This window comes from Zalophus californianus, chromosome 2 (genome assembly GCF_009762305.2).
Source record: "Zalophus californianus isolate mZalCal1 chromosome 2, mZalCal1.pri.v2, whole genome shotgun sequence".
Lineage (NCBI taxonomy): Eukaryota > Metazoa > Chordata > Mammalia > Carnivora > Otariidae > Zalophus > Zalophus californianus.
The window spans coordinates 94,935,992-94,961,689 of record NC_045596.1 but is presented as its reverse complement, the minus strand read 5'-3'; the positions used below and the strand labels follow the sequence as shown (position 1 = coordinate 94,961,689).

At 32.8% G+C, this 25,698-nt stretch overlaps 1 protein-coding gene across 1 annotated transcript in view; it reads left to right on the top strand.

Annotated features, from left to right (window-relative positions):
* The window catches only part of LOC113924712 (bifunctional heparan sulfate N-deacetylase/N-sulfotransferase 4), a 397,622-nt gene that overhangs the window by 127,583 nt on the left and 244,341 nt on the right, over window positions 1–25,698 (top strand). The window contains exon 3 of the mRNA XM_027598851.1: window positions 13,746–14,971. Coding sequence (XP_027454652.1) covers window positions 13,994–14,971 — 978 coding nt within the window. The 5' untranslated portion in view covers window positions 13,746–13,993. The remainder of the gene's footprint in view (window positions 1–13,745; window positions 14,972–25,698) is intronic.

Here is a 25,698-nt window from a genome sequence, read left to right as displayed (position 1 = left end):
TTTATAACATATTACCATCTTACTCAGTGCCCATCTATGATATATTCTGTAATATTGAACATGATTTCTTAGTTCCTAAAAGAGCTCTTCTTCAACAAAATTTTAATGACTAATTTAGAGAAATCAACTTTGGAGAAAAAACTCAAAACATGAATAGCAATAAATTTTATTATACATTTGTACATAGTACTAAGGATGATTAATTTGAGGATATTTCACTGCATGTACAACCTCCTAATGATCCATTATCTTTTGAATCATCTGCAAAGCAGCTACATATAAGAAGGTATTTTTACAGGTTCTCAGGTAAATGATAAATTATAATGGAAGTGCATAATGTTACAATTCTAAGATGTAACTGTGAGCAGTAGAAGTTAGTGTCTAGAAATCCATATATGCAAATATGTCATAATTATATTCTAAACAGAAATTGTAACCACAATTTTAAATTATTTGAATATATATACATATATATATCTTATGTTTAATATTTAGGGTAACTTAGAGTAACTAGAGTACTTAGAGTAAACTGAGAGACAAATCATGGTGTACACTTTTCTTTTCTTTTGTATATAAGTTTCTTTATTATTCATTTTAGGTTATTTCTTTGCTCTTAAGATATTAAAATAAGTTAATCATTTAAGCAGATTCAAATTTTTAGAAATCATGTGTTTTGGGGGCAAATGAAATTAATGTGCAAATATGTTTGCATAATAGAGAACTGTGAAACTCTATTTCACCCTCCCTACAAAAAACATTTTATTTGTTAAGAAATAAAATATATTTTAGAGAAAATGGTAATTTGGAAACAATATATTGCAAAGCTGGTTTTATACACCTTTGAATTATAGATATTATTCTTCTATTTCCTTAAAAAAAAAGATTTAGATCTTAAAAGTTCACCAAAATTAACAAGATATTAAGCAGAAGTGATATTTCATTTATCTTTTTCTTGGGTACAGGAGAAAAAAGAAACAGAATAATAATAATAATAAGATGATGATAATGATGATTTCAATAAAAAAATAAGAATTTAGAAGAAGGATCTTACAAGTAATATTATATTGGTTGCTTATTACAAATCTGAGGAAGAGAATTGACTAAATGTATTTGATGTAAAATTGTGGCATAATTGATGTTTTAAGATTAGGAATCACTGATATTTCTCTGATGTCAACAGTAGGGAGTTTGTTCTGAGAACAAAGTTGCCCGTGAGCTCTGTACTAATCTAGTTATCACTTTCTATTTTTTTGGTAAACTGTCAAAGGAGAGCTGGAGCTGTCTAGTTTTGTAATAAAAGCAAGAGCATATCGCCCTCTGGTGTTGAAAAAGCTAGGAGAGACAAAGATTGTTTAGAAATACAGAAATAATGCATTTAAAAAATAAGTATCTTATGTTCTTTTTTCAAATAAATGTGATATACTGATATATAGGTTAACATTTTGAATCCTAGAAAACAAATGTCAAATATGACTTATTAATCCATTTTTGTGACCTGTGTTATAAAAAAAATGTTGATTGGATTGAAAATAAATTATTTCTTTTTAATGTATTACTTTTTTTCGTAATTTTAATCACATTATTTTTATTTTAGTTTTGGGTGAGCATTTTAAAACTTTAGGAAAGATAAGTTAGTTATAATACTTTACCCCTTAGTATTTGTGATTACTTTGGCTTATTTTATAAAAAGTTAGCTACAAATATTCTTTTAATTGTTAAAAAAAGGAAAAAACACAACTCTGTGGCCTGGATCACTCAATTGGCAGAGGTGACTTTCTGGGTCCTTTGTAGCCAGATTCTGTGCCTAGTGAAAAACCTTTTTTCCATTCTCTGAAATGCAAGATCAAGGATTGAGTGAAAAGTTCATAAAGAAAAGTCTTCTAAAAAATAACGTAAGTAGAAATTTAACAATTGAAGTCAAAAGAGCAGCATATTTATCATTGTATTCACAAAATGATAGATTGAGACAAAGTAAATTCTGGGGCACAATTTACCAATATTAATATAATCCAGATATCTCCAGACCACCACTGTGTGTGGTACAATGGGGTCAATGGTAACAATAGCCCACATACTATTGGCTCTTCTCTTTTGTCACACAGTCATTTCAGTGCTCTTCAAGGTCTCATCTGTGATTGCCCATTGGTAGGTTCATGTTGACTTTCTGGCCCGTCACCAGTCTCCCTATCCAGAAATCAATGACTGTATCTTAGCAAGGCCACTGCTATAGGCACCCAGCACGGAAACACTATTGTACATGCCGAGCTGCAGCCTCCTATACCCCAGTGCTCTGTGTGCCCTAGGGTCTTGAACAAATTCTGTAAATCAACCAAAGGAAGTGTTTGGAAGTGTGTTTCCACTCCCTGAAGATTCAAGTTGATCAGAGATGCCAAGACCTATTTCAGGGATAGATGAAGCTTTGACTTTTAAGGATCCTGCCACTCTTTTTACTCCGAGTATTTTATTTTCCTTTTAGTAACAAATACGAATTTTGTATTTTAAAGAAATATTCAAATTTGGACTAATCAGAAACAGTTGATGCATCATAATATTCTAGTTATAAATAAGTTTGGATTTGCTTGTAAGTGATTTTCCAGTTTTCAAAACCTTAGACTTGAATTCTGAGATCACAGTCCCAATAGAACTATTACAAATATGGAATATCAATTTATGATTGAGTTATGATTATTGATTGAGTTATGATTTTCAAAATTCTACTATATATCAAATTTAGTATCATGTTATGCTTGAGGGTAGGGGAAGGAGTTTAGTGTGAAAAGAAACTTAATATACAAACTAGACTATTGAAAATTTGTCTACAATCATCTTGGGAAGAAACATAAATCAGTTAAATAAAAATGTAAATTTATAATAAAAAAGATATGGAGAACATACTCCATACTTATATTACCAGGGACCAGCATAAACAGGGAAGGCTTATTATTCACCAGATTAATGAATTTTAGAGTTTAAAGCAAACTTATTGTTAGCAAACTCACCTCCTTTTAAAATTTCCTACTTACATTTTTTGTAAATATTTTTATAAAGATAGTACATTTTTTAATAAAGATAGTACATTGTTCTTGTAGAAAATTCAAATGATATAGAAAAGTATAAGAAAGAGATGATCAATCCTTTGATGAACATCCTTTAAATCTCCCTTGATTAATGGATAATAAAAATAGAAAGATAAACAATTCTAAATTAGGTTTCTTTATTTTTCTAATGAAGAAACTGAAGCTGAGACTTGTTCTTCTACCTTGCAATTTCCTGGAGAAAATAGCATCTAAGCTATACCTTGGAGTATAGAATGAAGGTGAATATATGTCAGATGTGAATAAGTTGTTGATTTGGCTTGATTATTTTGTGCATATAATAAATATTCTTTGCTTGACCAACTTTAGTCAGGCTTCTGAACTTTTTTTTTAGGCCTATCTACGCACTTTCTTATAAAATCTAGTTTTAGGGGCGCCTGGGTGGCTCAGTCGTTAAGTGTCTGCCTTCGGCTCAGGTCATGGTCCCAGGGTCCTGGGATCGAGCCCCGCGTTGGGCTCCCTGCTCCGTGGGAAGCCTGCTTCTCCCTCTCTCACTCCCCTTTCTCGTGTTCCTGCTCTATCTCTGCCTCTGTCAAATAAATAAATAAAAAATCTTTAAAAATAAAAATAAATTAAGAAATAAATAAATAAATAAAATCTAGTTTTACCCAGAACCCTGCTAAGTCAATTTCACCAGAAACTCCCATCTTCAATATCTAATCACCTTTAATATTCGATCAGATTCCTCATCCTCCACCATCCCCCAAATGATGTCTGTACACCTAGCCTATCTTAAGCAAGAATCCTTTTAGGTAGCTTTAACCAGAATCCCCCTAACCCCTGATGTTTTCTCTTAATTTTCTATCCACTGACCTCCACCTTGCTCCCTCTTATCCTTGCTATACTGAGTTGAGCCCAACCTCTTTACTCCACTATGAAACCCATTGCAGTCATCCCCATACCTATCATAATAGTCCTGAATAAAATTGGCCTCACCTCTTAACAAGTGTCATTGAATATTTTTGTCTTTAGTATATGGCATATGGGATGGTCTACAAAGTGGTGTAGATTCCATTCTGAATAAATCACAGTCCCTGACTTTAGGGAAATTCATTGATAATTAGATTGAAATACCCTGCTATAGAGGCTGTACGTGGAGAGCACAGTGGAAATATACCCATCTAAACTAGTTTTTGCAAAGTCAGGAGTGATTTTTCTTGAAATGGTTTTATCTAACTTAAATTTCTTAAGATGACTAACAGCTGATCAGACTTAGCAATAGCAGAGACAACTTTGGTCCATCTAGAACTGCAAATTATTCAACATGTAAAATGTGAGTATGACAAGATAAAAGAATTTTGCAAGAGAAACTCAAAAAGCTTGACTGTAAAGGTAAAGAAAAATATTAAGGCAGTTGCTTGGGTTGGGGTGACTGTAGCTGTGGTAAGAAATTTTATGAAGATGGATGTGAGTTAAACTGTCTAAGAACATTACACATGAAAAAAAAAAAAAGAAAAGAAAATTATACCTGGACTCTCAAACTAAAATAAATACAGGGCCAAGCATAATAGACTAAGAGTAGCAAGCAAACTAAAGCCATTCAAATTTTAAGTACCTAACAAAACATATGTAGATGTTGTCTATGGTCATTACTAATGATTATCCCCAGGTTTTAACTAAGTCCTCAGAAAAGAGAGTTTGAAGTTCTAGAAGAGAGGTAGGGGGAAAAAAGTTGTCTTTACAAGAAATACAGATTTTCCATGCATCAGGAGGCAAATAAGTAAGGTGAGAATTCCTTAGGTTTGGGAAATATTGATGGGAGTCAGCTTGACTCCCAGGGTGATGTTCAGCTAGTTCAACCCTCACTTAATATTCTCTTTGTAAAGTAGAAAGTTGGGGAATTAGGAGCACCTGGGTGACTCAGTGGGTTAATTGTCTGTCTTCGGCTCAGGTCATGATCTCATGGGTCCTGGGATTGAGCCCATATCGGGCTCCCTGCTTAGCGGGGAGCCTGCTTCTCCCTCTCCCTCTCCCCCTCCCCCATGCTTGTGCTCTCTCTCTCTCAAAATAAATAAAATGTTTTAAAAAAAAGAAAGTTGGGGGCTATCAGGCTTAGAAGTTACTGAAATCCTCAAAATATGACTAGGAATAGAAATGAAAAAGCAATGAGGTATGATATAAGAAGCATTGCATCATTTTCCCCTTGATTATAACTAGTTATGAATTTAAGTTCTATAGGACAAAATTATTTTTGTGTAATCACAACCTCATAAAAACATAAAAGTGAACACAAACAACTACATAAAAAAACGTAAAAAACAAATTACATATAGAGAAAGAACTAGAAAGAAATACATGAGAGGTTTTTGTTAGGCAATGTTTATTTTTTATTTGTACTTTTCCAGGTTTTCAAATTTTTCATGCTTGTGTTGTACAAATATACATGAATTTTGTAAAGAAAAAAAACTTAGCAGTGTCAGTTTTTAAAAACATTTTTAACATCACCTTTGTAGATGAAACAATTTATAGAAAAAGAGCTTCCTTTTGAGATAAAATTGTTAATAAGACTATATCTAAACAAAGAAGCATACCATATATTGTATGTCTTTGGTTACTTTTTGTGGTTCCCATATAAATTGCTTATATGGAAAGAAAAAATGGAAACATTATTACATAGATCACCTGATGAATGCTCACACTCTTCACATTAAATTTAATTAAAAAAACATTAAATTGGTAACTTTAAAAGGAAAGGAAAGGAAAAAAAGAAAGATTTTCAAGAAAGGATAAAAGAGAAAGGAAAGAAAAGAAGGAAAGGAGAAAGAGAAAGAAAGGAAGAAAAAAGAAAGAAAGGAAAAAGAAAGATTTTCTGGAGATGAAAGGAAAATAGTAAATAAAGAGAAGAAATTAAGAACAGATGAAAACAAAAGAACTTAGGTAATTTTTATGATGTTATGAGTTACAGTTGAATTTGTAGGTGTACCTGGGAAATAGTATACTCTTAATAAAGGTTAATACTTTTATGTGTTGAATGGCTGCTGGATGAATATTTTTGCTTCTTCCCTAAGGGAGAAAATAAGAGCATATCCAAAATTGAAATGAATTTTAGACAGCCCAGCTGGTCCTAGTTTGACTTTTTTTTTTTTTTTTTTAGGAAGGTTTAAACCCAGGGCTTGAACTCAACCCTGAGATCAAGACCTGAGCCAAGATCAAGATTCAGAGGCTTAACTGACTGAGCCACTGAGGCACCTATGGTCCTAGTTTGATTCTGAATATCCCGTAAACATTATCCCCAAATTTACACGAAAATGAGATAGATGTCACAGATCTATCTCAAAGTATCCCAAGTCTTGAGGGAATTGTCTGAATTTTACGAACCCTTAGAACACATACAGGCATTCCAAAGCTGTTTGATGCTATTTAATCCTGAACTACAGATTCTGGAGATACTATTTTAATGGTGTTAAGGGTAAAATTTGCTGATGAAATCTTGATTGTAAAAATAAATGCAGAGTTCTATGCAACAATTCCTTTACTAGACCTCTCCACTTGGTCACAAATAGCATTTCTGCTACTGTATCTACAAGTTTTATATGGCAAAGCAGAACAAATGTCCAGTTAGTATTTTCCTTCTTCTCAAAGTTCTCAGGTTTTTCTAATAAACAAGATAAACACATAGATATTTGCATTTTATTTTAATAAAAATGAACTCTTTTGAAAAATCATCTTGTTTTTCTGATTTAGAGAACAAGACCTATGAAATGGTAAACAGACACCATATATATCTCTATCTCTATCTCTACCATCTCCAGGAAATGGTGATCAAAGAAATTGCCTGACATTTACTCTTCTATTTACTGAGTTCCCCTCATAATCTTTTGAAGTGTGAATATAGCTGATAGCTCAGAGCTATGTGCCTGGTCTAATATTATGTTACAATATAATATGGTGGTAGTAATATTATCATTATGTTTGAAATGACACTTTTAGGAGTTTGTACTGATAAAAATGCACATTGTGGGGCCTAAAATAAATTTATATTATGTCACTAAAATCAAGAAAATATGAAATGTATAAAAGTTCAGTGATAGCTGGTTTTATATAAGAGTAATAAGATCATTATTTCAGAAAATCATAAACTAAACATACTACTTAGATTTTTATTAAATATACAATTACCCATCACTTTTTACCTTCATTATGAGAAAAGTTATATATATATATATAAGTTATATATATATGTTTTATATATATATATATATATATATATATGTATGTATGGTTGTTGCTGAAAATATCACAATATTTTGAGGCCTGGAAGCTGAAAGGAGCTCCAAGGGATCAAACCATATGATATCAACCAATTAGTCTCAAATTCTGTTGAATTAATAATGGATATTTTCAGAAAGCACTCAGAATCTTAAGAATAAATTCTTCTTTAGCTAAAGTCTCTGTGATATTTATAATTCTCTTAAAACCAGGTTAAATTATTTGAATTAGCTGTGTGCCTTCTGGAGTAGTGTTTTTCAAGCATTTTTTATTCTGACCCAGAAAAGAAATAACCTTCTTTGGGATCCAAAAACACAAAAAACATACACATACAAAGCTATGAAACACACGTTTCCTAAAGTACTACTTCCCCTCACTTCATGAAGTACATCAGTGTTTCTGTTCTGGCCTATTTCATTCCCATTTATGTGTTAGTGAACTATAATTTCAGAAAAAAATGCATCTTTCTTGAAAGATGATTATAAATTTTGGAATTCTCCCCAGGAGAGCGCAAGTGTCATTAATATATGGGGATAAATGGTTAAATGTTTACATAACAAAATTTTTAATTAAAAATCACTGCTTTATTAATATGAAATATGAGCTAATTCTTTATAGTATTCCTAAAATCAAAGAGAAAACTCAAGAAGCATGTGGAAATGAGATACTTGATAAAATATGTTCTCCCCTGCCCCATGTATCATGAAAAGTCAAAGTTGAACGACTGCAAATTCTTAGGTCATTTCAACTTACAACGCAGTTTCTTTTGCACTAATCCAGTTCACATCTAGATTTTTTCTGCATTTTTGGTAGATATTTCTGGCTTTGAATATCTGAACTTTTTAAAATTGAAGTAAAACTTGCTGATATTTGGGTTTAATTATTTAATTATGCTAACTTCTAAGTTTTTGGTTTCATCTAACTTGGTTTTTCTCACCAGTGCAATGGTGGAGCATAGAACCCTGGCATCAAATATCACTCACAGCATGATCTCAGACCCTTTCTTAAATCTTCTAAATTTCCATTTTGTCATTTTAAAAATAGACTAATAATGACTAAACAGGATGATGAATGCAAAATATGTAGCATAGTGACTGTCAAGTAGTGGCCACTCCTTAAGTGCTAGTAATTGTGTTTTTACCAGTGTTAAATGCTGATAAATATTGTGGGTTTTTTTTTTCAATTTCAGCTGAATTTTAATGAGCTTCTGTGATAATCTGTACAGCTCATGACATCACCTTCAAAAAAGAAACAATCACTCATACATTCATTGTGATTCCTAGCCCCCAGCTTACTCCTGAATTTCCTTCTTTCCAAAAAATAGCAATAATATAATAGTTTCTGCAGTTGCTTTGTTTACTAATTTCTCTGCTACTACCAAAGATTACTAGAAATGATTACTACAATGATTGAGAACCCTTGGTAAATGGATTTAATAGGCTATTTTTTTAAAATCTATAAATTTAAATCTATAAATCTATAAATGTATAAATTTAAATTTTTTAAATCTAGAAATAAATCTATAAAATGCATTTTGGAAATAAGTCAACGAACATTTTTAAAATAGATATACTAAACAATATTTTTTCACATTATTTAATCTTCAAAGAGAGTGAAAGATTCTGAGAGATATTTATTCCACTACCACTGAGGTGATGAGTCACACTTGGAAGGCTAGAAGAAAAAAGAAAAGAAAGAAAAGAAAAGAAAAGGAGAACAAGGAAGGCAGCACCTAAAAGTTTCCTTTTTTTTCTCACCAAAGCCTGCACAGGGGACATTTACCCCCACTTTTTGGGGATAGGTTATCACAAAAAATAATGATTAGACCTCCCTTTCCAAATTTTTATTTTTATTTTTTTTATTTTTTAAAGATTTTATTTATTTTTTGACAGAGAGAGACAGTGAGAGAGGGAACACAAGCAGGGGGAGTGGGAGAGAGAGAAGCAGGCTTCCCGCGGAGCAGGGAGCCTGATGCAGGGCTCGATCCCAGGACCGTGGGATCACGACCTGAGCCGAAGGCAGACCCTTAACGACTGAGCCACCCAGGTGCCCCCCTTTCCAAATTTTTAAATGATAGACATATTAGGACATGTGGAAGGCAGATTTAGCAGACTTGGGATCAAAGTTTATTTAACTCACTTGGTATGATGGTTAAGGAAATAGATATTTTTCACAGATGCTGTTTACTTGGTCACCCATGCATCTGCCCGTTCATTCTGTAAGGAAAGACATCATGGTGTAAAGGGAAATCAGGGCAAATAGCTCCTGCTTGTGCCTTTTGTTGCTAACCGGTCTCAGGTTCATCTTGCACACTGCACTGGATTAAGGTAAAGTCAAAACTTTAGCATATCACCTAGACTCCTTAAGAACACATGGCACACCTTTTTAGACTTTTAGAACAGCATTTTAATGTCTTCACCAGTACCCTTAAATGAATATCCCTAATTTTATGTCTCATTTAACATATGTGTCTTTTTAAAAATGATCTCAATTTTATTTGACCTTTCCAAGGTTCTTAGGTTGGTGTTCCTACCCTACATGCTGCCTTGCTTTTTTTTTCTTTGTGAAGGGCACAGCACTAGGTAAGTGTATAGTAAACTTACTTTTCCTCATTGTGTTTCTTCTTTACATTCACTCTACTGCCACTCTCATAACACTTCTGACTCTAGATGTATGGGTTTTCCCACACAAGCAATGCTTTGTGACACCAACTGGGTGTCCTACAATTCAGTTCAATTTGGATACTACCCAGAGTTAGTGCAGACCGCACAAGTTAAGGACTCGGTCCCAGGAGACTGACCCCACCCACTTCAGATGCCAATTGCAAGTAGTAGATCCCAGGTTCTTCTCTCTGACTTTGAGACAAATCAAAGATTCTTGTGACCTCACCTTGGATTCAGATTCGATTGTTTGCTAGAAAGCTCACACAACTTGGAATCACTTACTTTCATTTACCAATTTATTGTATGATAAAAAATACAAACGAACAGCCAGATGAAGAGATACATAAGATAAGGTATGGTAGGGTCCTAAATGTAGGAGTTTCTGTCCCTGTGTATCACCCTCCTGGTTTGTGGATGTCTTCACGAACCTGGAAGCTCTACAGACCCCCAAATTTTAGGAATTTTATAGAGGCTTCATCATTTGATCATGATCCGTCATTGACCCAGTTTCCCTTTCCCCTTCCTATAGGATGGGGGCAAAGCTGAAAGTTCTAAGCTTCGAAACAGGGCTTGGTCTTCCTAGCGACCACCATGATCCCACCAAGCATTGCCTCATTAGGAAAAAAGCTACTGCTATCACCCAGGAAATTCCAAGGGCCTTAGGAGCTCTGTGTCAAGGAACCAGGGTCAAAGACCAAATATTAGAACAAAAGATGTTCCTAGTGCTCTTATCACTTAGGAAATTACAAGTGTTTTAGGAGCTTTGTGCCAGGAACTGGAGGGCAGATATATATGTTGTGTGTGTGTGTGTGTGTGTGTGTGTGTGTGTGTGTAATTTTTTCTATTATTTCACAATAAGAGATTCAGACAAATCACAGACTACATTGCTTTGGCATCCGTAACAATGCCAAACTGTCTCCTATCTCAAGCATAGAACATAAGTAAACATCTTTGGTATACCATCTTTTATTGTCCAGACTTCCTCACTTCCACTGGCTAATTTTTGTTAGGGAAGGGTAAGTGGGAGGATTGAATGGAAGGATAACTCCTTAGGTTAAAACACACACATGCACACATGCACACACACACACACACACTCATACTCATACTCAAACTCACACTCACACATTCAAATTCACATATCTACAATGGCGATAATATGTATCTATCATTCTTCTAACTCTGAACATATCAATGTTAAATAAATGTCACATTTAAATTTTATTTATTCTTTTGGTTGGCAGATTCTAGTTCCATATGCTTTTTAGTTTTTTTCACTATTGCTTATTAAGATGAGCTGTTCTAATATGCAAAGCTGACATCTCATCCTCTCTGTATTCAAAAATAAAAATCACATCTTTGGGCGTCTGGGTGGCTCAATCTTTAAGCTTCTGCCTTTGGCTCAGGTCATGATCCCAGTGTCCTGGGATCGAGACCACATCGGGCTCCCTGCTCAGCGCAAAGCCTGCTTCTCCCACTCTCCCTCCTTGTGTTTTCTCTCTCTCTGTCAAATAAATAAGTAAAATCTTTAAAAAAATTAAAATAAAAATCACATCTTTAATGTCAGAATAGATAAGGATTTAACAAAGTATTAAATTCGTCATGCATTTAGTTTCTTTTTAAATTCCCAACTAAATTTATTTTTAAAATACTAAGCAAACCCCCAAAGTATGTGGATTAAATAGATTTCTGCTCTTGTGGGTGATATGGGGGGATGGGGCTAATAACACGTATGCTTAAATGGATTTCTAAATCAAATACATAAGCTTGGAGAAGTCTAGTAATAGACATCATAGAAGACTGCATAATTTCCTTTGGCAAATTTCAAATTTCTTTCAATATTTATTATATATATTGTTTAATTTAATTTTTAGTTTTAAAGTGTACTTTATGAAAATTGTCAGATACGTATAAAAGTAGAGAGTAGGGTATAATTGATTTATATATTTTAACCAAACCAAAGCCTTTTATTGCTGTATTTCATTTGTTTTTAGTAAAATGCAATTCAGTTTATTTATAGGGAATAGAATTTTGAAACACAAAAAGTTTTTGGAGAGCAAATAATCATCTTAAAGAATTATGTTTGATATCAGTATTAGTAAGTCCCTGACATGGAAATTAATTTTCCCTTAAATTAAATATGAACTCACTGGGAAGGTTTTTCAAATGGGTTTATTGTCTTTCACAAGCAAAATTTCAATTGTCTCTCTCTCTCTCTCTCTCCAAATATATACATATATATGTATATATTTAGAATCTGAAGAATTAAAATGTCTGGTAGAAATCATAAAATTTCAGATTATAGATTTTTGAGATTGTTTTAATTTTTTTCCAAAATCTAAGGTATAAACAAAATTTATTTCAAGTTATTATTGAACTTTATTTAAATTACCAAGTAAGAAAAATGTATTTCGGAACATAAAACTATAAAATGGAAGTAGTGATATAATATTATAAAGTGTAATCATTTAATCTTTTAATCAAGTTTTTAATCATTAATAACCATGAATTACACAGATTCCTTAAATTTAAAAAACAAAATATAAAAACCCATAAAGTATTTACAATATGTTACAATATATACAATATACAACTCTTACATCTTAACACAGGCTACTTTGATTTTTTTATGATGTTGTATGTCAATAATATACAGCATTATTATATATTAAAGTATATGTATCACAGATTGAAACCATGAACTTTTTGATTGTTTCCACTGGTTTGACACTAGTTTGGCAAACTGGGAAATAGAAAATTCCATAAATAGTCTAAACCAGTTTTGAGAAGAATGAAGAAAAATTTTCTAGAAAATAATTCACTAAAAATCAGAGTCATCCGTCAAAAAAAAAAATCTCATAATGGGAAATTATGTCTATTTGTGTTGAAGCCATTTGAGGAAGATTATATTTTAGTTCTATCTACATTCTTTTTCTTTTGAACTAAAGAAAATGATAGGGAAATAGAACATTTGATAGTTGGATAAAAATTAATAATGAATAAAAATATAAATTAATAAAAATTCCATTTTAATTCTGATTATAGGAGTAAGCCAAATTTAGGAATGCGCTTTGAGACAAACATGTCAAAGCTTTCCTTCTCATCTAGGTTCCTGGCCCCTTATTAGAGAGATGTGAGGATGGTTGTTCCCATCTTGTTCTTTCTCCCATAGCTTCTCTCGCACTTGGCTTCTAAGAATAGAGGAGAGATCTTATCTCTGTTACAGTGAGGAAGCCCAAGTGTCTCCCTGTAACTTCAGAAAAGGATATGTTATTGAAAGGAAAAACCTGTAACAACTATATACTTAAGACAAAATCATTCCCTCAGGTTGGCTCTCCAGATACTTAACAGATACTTAAGAACATGTTTCACTGTTCCAACTCCCACACAAATATTTGATTTCCTAATTTTTTATGTAAATAATGTTTACCAGTCTTGTAGAAGCCATCTTTATGGTAATCAACATTTACACTAAAGCTTTCTTTCTTACCTCTCTTTTTTTTTTGAGAAGGCTAGTTTGAAAAATTATCTCAATATGTGTGTGTATAGACCTTTGGCAAAATCAAATAAGATTCTGTATTCTTGAGGACACGAAAAAAATCTACTCTAAAAGTAAAAACCTAGACTATAAACTTCAGACTATTAATAGTTTAGCATATTAAAACACTAAAATTATCTTTGATATGTACGTTTCTTATATATAAGCACCTATATCTCATAAATATTTCTATTTCTATTTCTATTTATGGTTAGTCATTACATTTCTCCTTTTTTTCAGATAATGTTTAAAGGATTCTGCTTCAATATTTGGTATTGGACAAATTCAAAATCTCTTCTTCAACTTTTGATCTCCTGCTCTATTGCCTTCCAGCTTTAACTTACTTGTGATCCCTTCAAATATTTTACATGGTTTGCAATGGTTACATGAGCTTGTGGGAAGTGATATTTGCACCATCTCATACTTTATTCACTATGGCACTTTAGGAAAAGAAATTAGAATAAACTTCCAAAGCAGTATTTTGAAAAATGAATCTTATTGTGAAGCTTCGGAGAAGTTTTCGAACATTGATTGTTCTCTTAGCTACCTTTTGCTTGGTGAGCATTGTCATTTCTGCCTATTTTCTCTACTCTGGCTATAAACAGGAATTGACGCTTATTGAAACCACTGCAGAAGCAGAATGTGCTGACATCAAAAGTCTACCATATCGGTCATTGGAGCTAAAAACAGTTAAACCTATTGATACATCCAAAACTGATCCTACTGTCCTCCTGTTTGTGGAGAGCCAGTACTCTCAACTTGGTCAAGATATCATAGCTATCTTGGAGTCTAGTCGATTTCAGTACCAAATGGTCATTGCCCCCGGCAAGGGGGATATACCTCCTCTTACAAATAATGGCAAAGGAAAATATATTTTAGTCATTTATGAAAATATTCTGAAGTATGTCAGCATGGACTCATGGAATCGAGAGCTTTTAGAAAAATACTGTGTGGAATACAGTGTTAGTATAATCGGTTTTCATAAAGCCAATGAAAACAGCTTACCAACTACACAATTAAAAGGCTTTCCTTTAAACCTTTTCAATAATCTAGCTCTAAAGGACGGTTTTGTCAACCCTCAGTCTCCTTTGCTGCATATTACCAAAGCCCCCAAGGTTGAGAAAGGCCCTCTTCCTGGGGAAGACTGGACTATTTTCCAATATAATCATTCAACCTACCAGCCCGTGCTTTTAACTGAATTACAGACAGAAAAATCCCCTTCATCTTCATCCAGCAAACCACTCTATGCGACAGTGATTCAAGATCTGGGACTTCATGATGGAATTCAGCGAGTTCTTTTTGGCAACAACTTAAACTTTTGGCTACACAAGCTCATCTTCATAGATGCCATCTCCTTCTTGTCAGGGAAGAGACTGACACTGTCCTTGGACAGATATATTCTTGTGGACATTGATGATATCTTTGTTGGGAAAGAGGGAACAAGGATGAATGTCAACGATGTGAAGGTAAGAACATTTATAAATAACATCGTAATTTTTATTTCACTAACTGTGGTATTAATAAAATATAATTTTGAATATTTTAGATTCCTATTACACAAAATTTTCAGATGTCATATGTTTGAAATTAATTAGGCATTTAGAAAAATTTTGAACTAAGCCTTGACTACTCCTGACATACATACCTCAGATGCTTCGGAAGGGATAGAACTAAAATATCCCAAATAGTATTTGAACTTAATCTCCTGGTCTCTTCTTAGGCCTTGCCCATCTCAGGTGGAGCCCTGTAGAACTGTCTCCCCTTTCTAGCACATGTTGCAGTTTGTAGCACTGAGACTAATATAGTCATAAAACTCGATCTCTGCTGATCCCCTTGCCCTACTTGGGTTTGACAATGGTGGTTGAAATACAAGATGGAGAAGGAACCCAAGGTCTTTTGTAACTTCCAGGAAGCATAGTGTTTGTTTATACGAAATGCCCATATACTTGTAAATATAGATATGAGCAAAAATATAGTTTTATAGGGAAAGTGTATTGGACTTGAACTTAGAAGTCTTCCATTATTATCTCTTTTATTAATTTATCATATTGTTTTGTACTAACACAACAGTGTTAGTACTTCCAGTTATGATCAAATTGACTATATAACAAATTCACCTTGCAATTGCTAGTAGATAAAGAAAAAGCCAAATCTGGTATACTAGGTTAGGTAGGTAATTCTGAGAATAATTCCTTCTTTTTCATCTTGATTTAATATTCTCATTTGTGCCTGTCTTGTCCTGTATATAACTAAATTCATTCTAGGACAAATAAGTTTAGCAAACATATAAACAGAAATAATAGGGCACAACTTAAAATTATAAGAGAACTGAAGATTGTTAAGATTATATCATGTTTCTTGAACTCCGGTTTTTTTATCCCCCAAAGATGAAATCTCAATCAATACTACTTCAAAATGACAGCATTTTTCCCCATCCTAAGACCTTATGACCACGAAAGTAAAATACGATTAAGACCAGTGATATAAGATCACTTTTTAAAAATCTTCAAAGTACATGTGAACCTGTGAACTTTGTTTTTAATGAACCACTGAATAAAGCAACACTTGATTGGTACCCAAATATTTCATTTTTGACATTGTTGTAAAGGGATTAAGTGATGCCTCTTTGAGTTCTGTCTAGATTTTTCTTTTTTCTTTTTCTTACTTGTTTTGTATTTACTATTCCTTTAATTAGTATAAATTCTAGTTTTATTTTTATTTCAAAATCATAAACTTAAGAAGAGGTTATATGCTTCAAAAGAGTCTCTGAGTGATTCCTATCCTGAAATCCTAAAAGGAGAGGGTTTCTTAATTCAGTTTAACAAAATATATGACTTGAACAAGTTTTTATAACTCTAACAAATTTTTTTCGGTTCATATTCAGCTATTTCACTTACTCTGAATAAAAACAAACAAATAGCTATTCATCACTATACAATATTCACTGATGACTTCTTAAGTGACATAACCCCAAAAGAAGTATTAGAATACTGAAATTTAACAAACGCTAGAACAATGTCACAGGCAGAGAAAAGATCAGAAATGTTGTATGTGTATATGGAATATATGTAGTTTGTGTATGTATGTGCACATGTATCTTAATTATATACTCTACACACATACACACACACACACACACACACACACACACACACACACACACACACACACACACACACTGACTGTCACTTGGAAGAAAATCCTTTTCCTGCCCCTTTTGGTGATTCTTCCTCAGAACTGTTAATCAAAGACTATCAGAAACTTGATTGGAAATGAGGGCTATTACCCTCTTGGTTACTTAAAGGTCAAGAGGAAATACAGTTTTCCAAGTATAAAAATTATAGTCCCGGTTCTTGGCATTTGATTTTTATTTTGACCTTATTTTTGGATAACTATGATTTTGTGGGAAAGAATTTTAAATTATGTGTAGAAAAGTTCTCAATACTCCCATGTTCTTCACCCTCATGTTCCTTTTCTGGTATTGTAATATTTAATCATACACTGGTAAAAATGAGGAGAAATCCATCTTCCCTCAAATTCTCTCTGAATTTTGTAGAACAAGAGTATTGCATGGTCACTGAAATGTTTCTATATAATACTGAAAGAGAGAGTAGAGGTATTCTGTTCCTCAGTAGAACATATATGGGAAAGCATATGGGTCATGGTTGAAAATTCTTGGTTATTTACATGATTGGACTCTCCCTGGGCCACTCCCACAATTAAACCTGGAACATATATCTAGGAGCATTTAACAACAAATTCAAACACAGTTTTGCCTGCAACACCACCTCACTCTGTTGACAAAAAAATATATTAGCATAATTTAGCTTGAGCACATTTTCCCATTTTGAGACAGAGATTCTGGATCATACTGCTAAAGAATTAACATTTTTAAGGCACAGCATTTGATACAGTGGAAAGAGAACAAGATTTGTTGTTGTTGTTTTTTTAACTGAACTTGAAAACCCGTGTTCTTTTCACTTCATTGTTCTACCTGACCTAAGCTGCAATATATCTGGCTTCTTTTAGAAACTTGCATACTTTATCTGATTTCATCATGCCTTCCTCCAACCAAAGCCATTGAGACAGAAATCAGTAGGTTCATTTCCAAGGCAAGCAAAATTAAGCTCAGGCATTTGCAAAAACTATCATCTAATTGTTGACAAAATTTTATCATATATATATATATAAACTCAAGATATAAGAGAAAAATTATTCATGCATATGATCTTATAGAAACTAGTTATATTTCAAATGATTGTAAAATATTAGCTATCAATAAAGTCAGAGAATATGGTCATGTTTTAACCTGGTCATATTTCTGTGTGGTCTTAGAGGCAATCACAAAATATTCCTGTACATCTAAACTTCTATTAGCAGGATGACCTCAGGCTATTTAGGGTAATGTCTTATACACTTGAATTTATTCTTTACTAGTTTTGAAAACAACTCTCAATTCATGTTGGCCTTAATTACATGTATGTAATGTTCATTCCAAATGTGATAACAGTTGAGCAATAATGTATTTTTAGGGAAAGCAAAAATAGTAAATGGCTGTACTGATTATTAAAATTTTAATTTTATAAAAACTTCTTGCAGCCCACTAATTTGATTTCTATGGAAAATGCTTGACCCTTGGTTGGAACATTTTGTATAGTCATAGATGTTTAGTAGAATGAATATATTCTTTTTTTCATAGTTTCCTAAGATAGAATAAATGTTCTTTCCCAATAAGGGATTTGAAAACATGAACATGGTGAATGTAAGCTTCCACATGGGTAATGAAATCAGATTTATTATTGATGCCATCAATAATTTTGATGCTTTAATCAATTCTGTGACCTGTTGCTACTTTCTCTGTTGGCAACAAAATATCATTATTAGCATTTTTATGTGTCTTTACATTTCTTAAAGAAATACATTTATTTATTTATTGAACATCTACTGTATATAAGACTATAAGATATTATTTGCCTAATATTCTAAACTTCTTATTTTAAGGTTCTGTATGGTCCAGTTCAATTTACCTTCTCAACATTTATTCTTACTATTTCTCAATACATACTGCTTGTATTAGGCTAGTCCACTGTCTATTCCTCAGCTACATCTTGCTCATGTCTATCTTGACCTCTTTTCTCAGTTTCTGTGCCTTGACTAAAATATATTTTCTGAATCTACCTATATTTCAAAAGATATCTTAAGTCCTACTTCTTATGAGAAGGTGATACATTTCCTAATGACCCCAGTAGATGGGGATTTCTCTTTAAGTCCCTGAATAATCATTTGCCTTAACTTTCACTTAGCATCCTCATTTACATGAGTCAACTTCAAAATTAGACAATGAGACAGTTTTTCTCATACATATACATATGAGAAAGTACATAACAAGGAAACTTAGACATGATTTTAAAACATTTAATTAAAGATTATTATACTGTCTTTAACTATTTGGTGAGTGCAGGACTAATTAGTCATAGAATTGATTTACTACATTAAGACAAATAATTTAAGGGTAGTTTTGAGGTTTGTCTCAAAATAAGTGGCTTGTATATTCTAAGTAGGGGGCAGAACTAGAAAAAAAATCTATGTTATAAACCTGGAATCAAAAAAAAAAAAAAGAAAGAAAGAAAGAAAGAAAGTCAGCAAGCTAATCGGTTTCTTTTTCTTTTCTTTTTCTTTTTTCCCTCCACATGGTGTTTTTAATGGATGTACCCTAAACTAGTGCTAAGGCTTGATCTAGATAAAACAATTTAGCAATATCTTAACCTGGATATTTTCATGCATTTATTTGACTGTATATTTCCTGAGTTGAAAATCATATGTTCAAAGATTTAAAGTGCAAAAGAAATTGTGCAAATTGAGTGACCAAAACATGAAAGATATTAATTTATTAGATATAAAGGAGACAAATAATAAAGGATCTTACAATACAGGTAAATGAGTTTTGGTTACTTCCAATAGCTATTTGAAAGCTTTTACATAAGAAAATGATATAATGAAAATACTTGTGCAGTTTTTTCTATTATTAATGTAAATATTTAAATAAAATCTCAGTTCAAACATTTGTAGGAATTGTCACATTTAACAGGGATCAGGTTGCTATGAATAGGAAAGAAGAAATCTATCATAGAAGAAAATTTTAAAATCTTGATTAATCATTTGAATAAGGGTTGGAAGAGAAAAAGAAAAAAATCTCATGATTTCTAAAGTCATGATCTAAGAAAACAGGAACTTATTGGTGCTATGAATATTGACAGAAGATGAGAGAGGCTACATTGGTAATTGAAAAAATTAGTTTTCTAACATTTTTATAATTAGAAATGAAACAGGTTGTTATATCTGACAAATTAATAGGGAAACAATTTTTTTTGGAGTCCTTGATATCCTAGCCTGAATAGATCACTATCAAAAAGGGAGCTGAGGGCGCCTGGGTGGCTCAGATGGTTAAGTGTCTGCCTTCGGCTCAGGTCATGATCCCAGTGTCCTGGGATCGAGTCCCGCATCGGGCTCCCTGCTCCTTGGGAGCCTGCTTCTCCCTCTGCTTCTCTCTCTCTCTCTCTCTGTCATGAATAAATAAATAAAATCTTAAAAAGAGTTTAAAAAAAAGGGAGCTGAAAAGTAAAAATTATATGTGATAAATGGAATCCAGATTTGACACATATCAACCAGTGTAGATTCAGCAATGTAGAACAGTCCAGGCAATAGGAGTTGGATGGATGGCCCAGTCAGACAATCAAGCAAGCAGCATCTGAAAGTTCTTTGGCCGTTTCTAAGTGTGCAAAACATGCATCAGTACGGGTAGCATAAGAGCTGAGTAGTGGCCCAGGCAGATGGGATTAGCTTTTATCAAAGATATTTCACAACAGACTGAAGGTACCCAGTCCTGGGATTAGTCTGTAGGCAAAGAAAGTCTTCCATGTGAGAAAAATAGCACAGAAAGCAGTGTCCTAATCATAGAAGTAGGGTGGGATGTGACAACATACGACAACATGGAGTTCAGCATACCGGACATGGCAGGGAACTTGGAAGGCAGGAGTCCAGGCATAACAATAATGCTGTACAAAAGAGAGGAGCCATCAGCAAGATTTGCTGAAATTGCAGTCCTTACACTGACCTAGAACTCCTTAATCCTTAGGACTCTAAGGAAAGGACTGCACTTGGTATCGCATGGAATCTTTAGATGCCCAGCTGCAAGAATTAGGTATACTATTTGAAGGTGCTCAGTTGGTTCAAAAGATAAGCAGACACTATCAGAGGCTTATTATAAGATTATTTAAGGTTATAATCTTATTATAATGAATCTTATTATAAGACTCATTTTCTATATAAACATAGAATCACTGTAAAATATTTTTGTAAGCCTAGTTTGGCTTGATTGAAAAGGGGTGCTCTATGTAATGTATTTTGTCAAAGTTTGTAGTGATCTCAGAAAAACTCAAACAAAACCTGAATTTTGGTTCCAGGCTTGGAAGAGGACAGCCACCATATAGATGTATTTAATAAAAATTTTCCTTCTTTTATTTATAAGCTCAGTGTAAATGTCTCAGATTTTCTTCTGAATTTTTTCATGTGGCACCATACATTTGATTTGTCAATGGAAGAAAAAACTATCTCTTCCAAAAAAAAAGATTTCTTTATGGAAGCAAAAAGAGTCTGTACTTAAAAAATTACCAAAGTGATATAAAAGTACACTTTTAAATGATAAGAATGAAAAAAAGAGAAAATATATACTAGTAATATCCCTTCCAAATTGGGCATTTAACTAAAAACATTTACATTTTGTATATTAACTTCATATAATTTAATTCAATCATATCTTTATATAAGTGAGAAATCATTATTTCTTACCTATGGGCTCCTAATGTCATTTTTCATTATAGAATTTACACAAACATAAAATATTCAGCTCTTGATTTCATTAGTATAGGCAAGGCATGTTCACAATTATCTGCATTACACGATAGAATGCAATATACACCATGGCAAAATGTGGACAATGGGAACAAAGAAGGGGCTATATAGTAGGAATTAGGGAAATATCATGGAGGAGGTAAGATTTGAGTCCTCTGTCATGGTATGACAGAACACCAGCAAATCCAGACGGGGAGGTATATTCATGGTCAATGGATCAGCCCAAGCTAAGATTTGGCTAAAACTATCAGATTTTTGGGAATGGTAAGTTGTCTGTGTTGGTTGGATGATTAAGTAAGAAAGAAAAGTAAGTGTTATTAAATACTGAAGATACTGGCTGTGGCCATAATATAGAACTTTGTTGACAAAAAGATACTGTTTAAGTCACTGAAAATTTTAAACCAGAAAGTAACATGATCAGAGCTAGGATTGAAGAAAAATATATTGTTTGAACCAGGGATATGTTTTTTTGTGGAGACCTCTCAAAGAACCTATTACAACAATGTAGAAATAATAATTCTTACATATTTTTAAAAATAAGATTTATTTAACCTATTTATATATCCTAAGCACTGTGCTAATCATTAACATGAAGTATATCATTTAATACTCATTACAGCACTAAGAGGAAATATTTTGTACATTTGCGGAATGAATAAAATGAAGCTTGGCAGTATTAAGATACTCATCTTGCTAATAAGTGGCAGAGCAAACAAACCCAGACTGTCATGAATGTCTAAGCTTTCTTTTAGAAAACAATAGTGTGGGTTTGGTTTTGAGTCTCAGTGCCAGCAGTAACCAGTTAACTTTGGGCATGTTTACTAACCTCTCCAATTCTCAGATTATAGATCTGTAACACTGGTGTAGAAAGACCCACTTCTTAGCATTATAGTGAGCCCTTAATGAGATAAGACATGGAAAGTTGTTAGGACAGTGCCTGAACTGTAAGATTTACTCAATTTAGCTTGGTGGCAGTTAGGATGGAAAGGGGAGATTGGGAGAGCCCATGCACAAGTAGAATTGACAGGACTTGGGCACATACTCATTGGAGGAGTAGAGAAAAAGGAGGAGATGTGATGGCATCATGGTTTTTTCCAGGGTGTATGCATTAACATATGCAGAAACAAGTAGAAGAAAAGGTGTTGGGAAATTAGGAGGTGGTTTAAAGTCTAATGATTTGATGTGGGATATTCAGATGTAGGCATTTAAAAAAGCAAGTCTAAATTTTTGGACACTGTCAGAGGTGGCAGTCTAAATTTAGAAATCAAGTTTAATCTTAGTGATGATCACTAAAGGGAAATGAATCAAAGAAGGAAACAGGTTGAACACATTTTTTGTATATCCTGTAAAAAACCCAAGATTATGACAAGTTAGTTTCATACAGAGGAAAATTGTTTCATGTATTAAGATAGTAGCCATCCAACATCCTCTTCATTAATTACATGAAGAAAACCTGAAACCTCAATAAATGCTGGTTGTCCGGAGGAATAAAATTAAAGGAATGTCTAACTGAGAGCAGCATGGTGTTCATGCAACACAGAAGGCACAATCATTTGTCTGGAATTTGGCAATTTGAACAATTTTTCCTTCTTATTTATGACCTCTTGATCAACAAGAATTGCAATATGACCCCCTCCTAACTTGACGGTGAGGTGTACCAAATGACTCTCTACCATAAATATCCCTGAAATGTGGAGTGATGTATAGGGGTTAAGTATAAAGAGAACAAGAAAGCTAAATCCTTATTTTTAGTTACTGTGTCCAGAAATTATATTTTAATGAAAGATTTTTATTTAGTTTTTATGTGTTTATTCTCTTGATGACAGTGTTCATTCTGAACATGACTGCCTTTTTGTTGAAAACAAGGGTTTAGAGGCATACTTTCATTTAAACCTGTTTTCTGGGTATCAACTAATTATTCTTTAAAAAGCACATTTTAAAACAAGACCTGTTACCAAGTGAGGATTTTCTGCTCAGAATAATTTTTAAAGCTTTTTGTATACAAATTCAATTTTAGTTTAAGATTGGGCATTCCCTGAATTCATTTGCAACTCAAAACAGGTTAAGTAGTAATGGATCTAACACTAACATGAGTGCTCACTTTTGTTAGTTTACAGTATAAGATAATTACTGAGCAGAGAACAATCTCTTGATACACCAGGGAAAGAATACAATTAAAGTCCGCGAGCTCCATTTTGCTACTGGAGATGTAGGAATTGTCTCCATGGGAAAGAGAAAATGTTAGAAAATATTTTGGTAAAAGCAACCAGGCTAGCCAGGTCTCAGCAAGGTAGAAAAACAACCCTGATTAGAGTTCTTAAATCTCACTGTTAATGCCTAAAAGCCCTGGAGATAGTTATGGGGATATTTTCTGATTAGTTTTGTATATTTTGTCATTCTCTGTGATGATATAAATAGTGATTAATGCCCAGATTATAATGAGCCTCTTTAGCTAAGGCCATCATGTTTCTGTTATGATAATCATCAAAAGATACCAAAAAATGGTTTCATTTCTAAAGAATAACTAAAGAGAAAAAAACAAAACAAAAACTTACTCCTTTTATACTCCTTATAGAAATACACAGCATGTTCTGAAATAAATAATCATATAATCCTGAGGCAGCTAGAATATTATTATTATTATTATTATTAGGATAATAGATTAAAGTATTTATAGACATTGAATTTTATTTCCATTCAACTCATAATTTTTCATGTCTACTCTGAGCTGCACTCTCTAGTTCCTTGGTGGGGTTGATAATTTCCACCTGCTATTTTCTTTTTTCAAAGAATCAAATATTCCTCTGATGTGTTCTTTTATTAAACTTTTGAAACATTTCATACATTCTAAAGAGTGTATATGATGAATATTATTTAAAGGATGATAAGAAAAAAAAATGGCTTTGTCCGTACCACTTAGCTTAGGGTATAGAATATGACCACCACCTTTCCAGTCACATACCACTTTTTCTCCTGGAGAGGTAGTGTCCTGAATTTTGAGAATTACCATACATTGTGAATGTTACCATACATACAGTACAAATTTTCTGCAATTTTTCCCCTTTTGTTCCTTAGATTTATCTACACTGATGCTTATAATTCTAGTTCATGAAACTTAATTTCTTTGTAGTATTTATTTTTTCCAATGTTGGTATTGGCAGACTTTTAATTTTTTTTGGCTATTTGGTGGATATAAAATTGTATATGAGTTGTTATTTGCATTTTTTGATTATTTATGAGGTTGAAGAGCTTTTATGTACTTGATGACCATTATTGTTTTCAAATTTTTGTATTTTTTAACTGCTTTGAAAGTAAGTTGCAAAACATCAGATTTCATCTCTCACTACCTCAGCATTGATTTCCTAAGAAAAGGATATTTTCCTTCAGTAAGCATAATAACAGTATCATACTTAAGAAAATTTAAAAGTACAATATTTTATTATAATCTATATTAAAAATTTATCCAATTGGCCAAAAGTTTCTTTATATCTTATTTTGGTTTTTCAGGATCAAACAAGATTTGTAATGTAATAATGTTTATCAACGCAATCTCTTTCTTTATTTTAATCTGAAACAATTCTCTCACATTTTTTGCTTTCATCACATTGACTTTTTTTGTTATGACTTTATTTTTTGAGGAGTTTTAGGTTTACAGCAAGATGGAGAGGAAGGTCCAGAGATTTCCTATATATCCTCTGCCCCCACACATGCATAGCCTCCCCCATTATTAACATCCCCCACCAGAGTGGTACGTGTTGCAGCTGATGAGCCTACACATAATCATCCAAAGTCCATAGCCTATACTAAGTATCACTCTTGGTGTTGTAGTGTCTATGAGTTTGGACAATTGTATAATGACAAGTATTAATCATCAAGGTATCCTACAGAACATTTTCACTGCCCTAAAAAATCCTCTGTGCTCCACCTATTCATCCCTCCTCTCCTACTTTTTCATAAATTTTGCAAAGCCTGTGTGTTGTTTTCTAATTTTAACTTTGAATTATTTGTTTTTATACTGATTTCTAGTTATTTATATAGTCTGGATTCATCCTTTGTTGATGATATGTTTGCAAATATCTCCTCCTGGTATACTACATGTCTTTTCATTTCTTTTAAAGGTGTCATTTCAATGATGAAAAATATTTAATTTTTATTGCAGTAAAATATATCAGTGTTTTAAATACATTATTTGTGGGCATTTTTTTGTATGTATGTTTTGTCGTCTCTATCTCAAGAAGTTTGTGAAACAATAGCCTTATCTGTTATTTAAATGTTCTCTAAA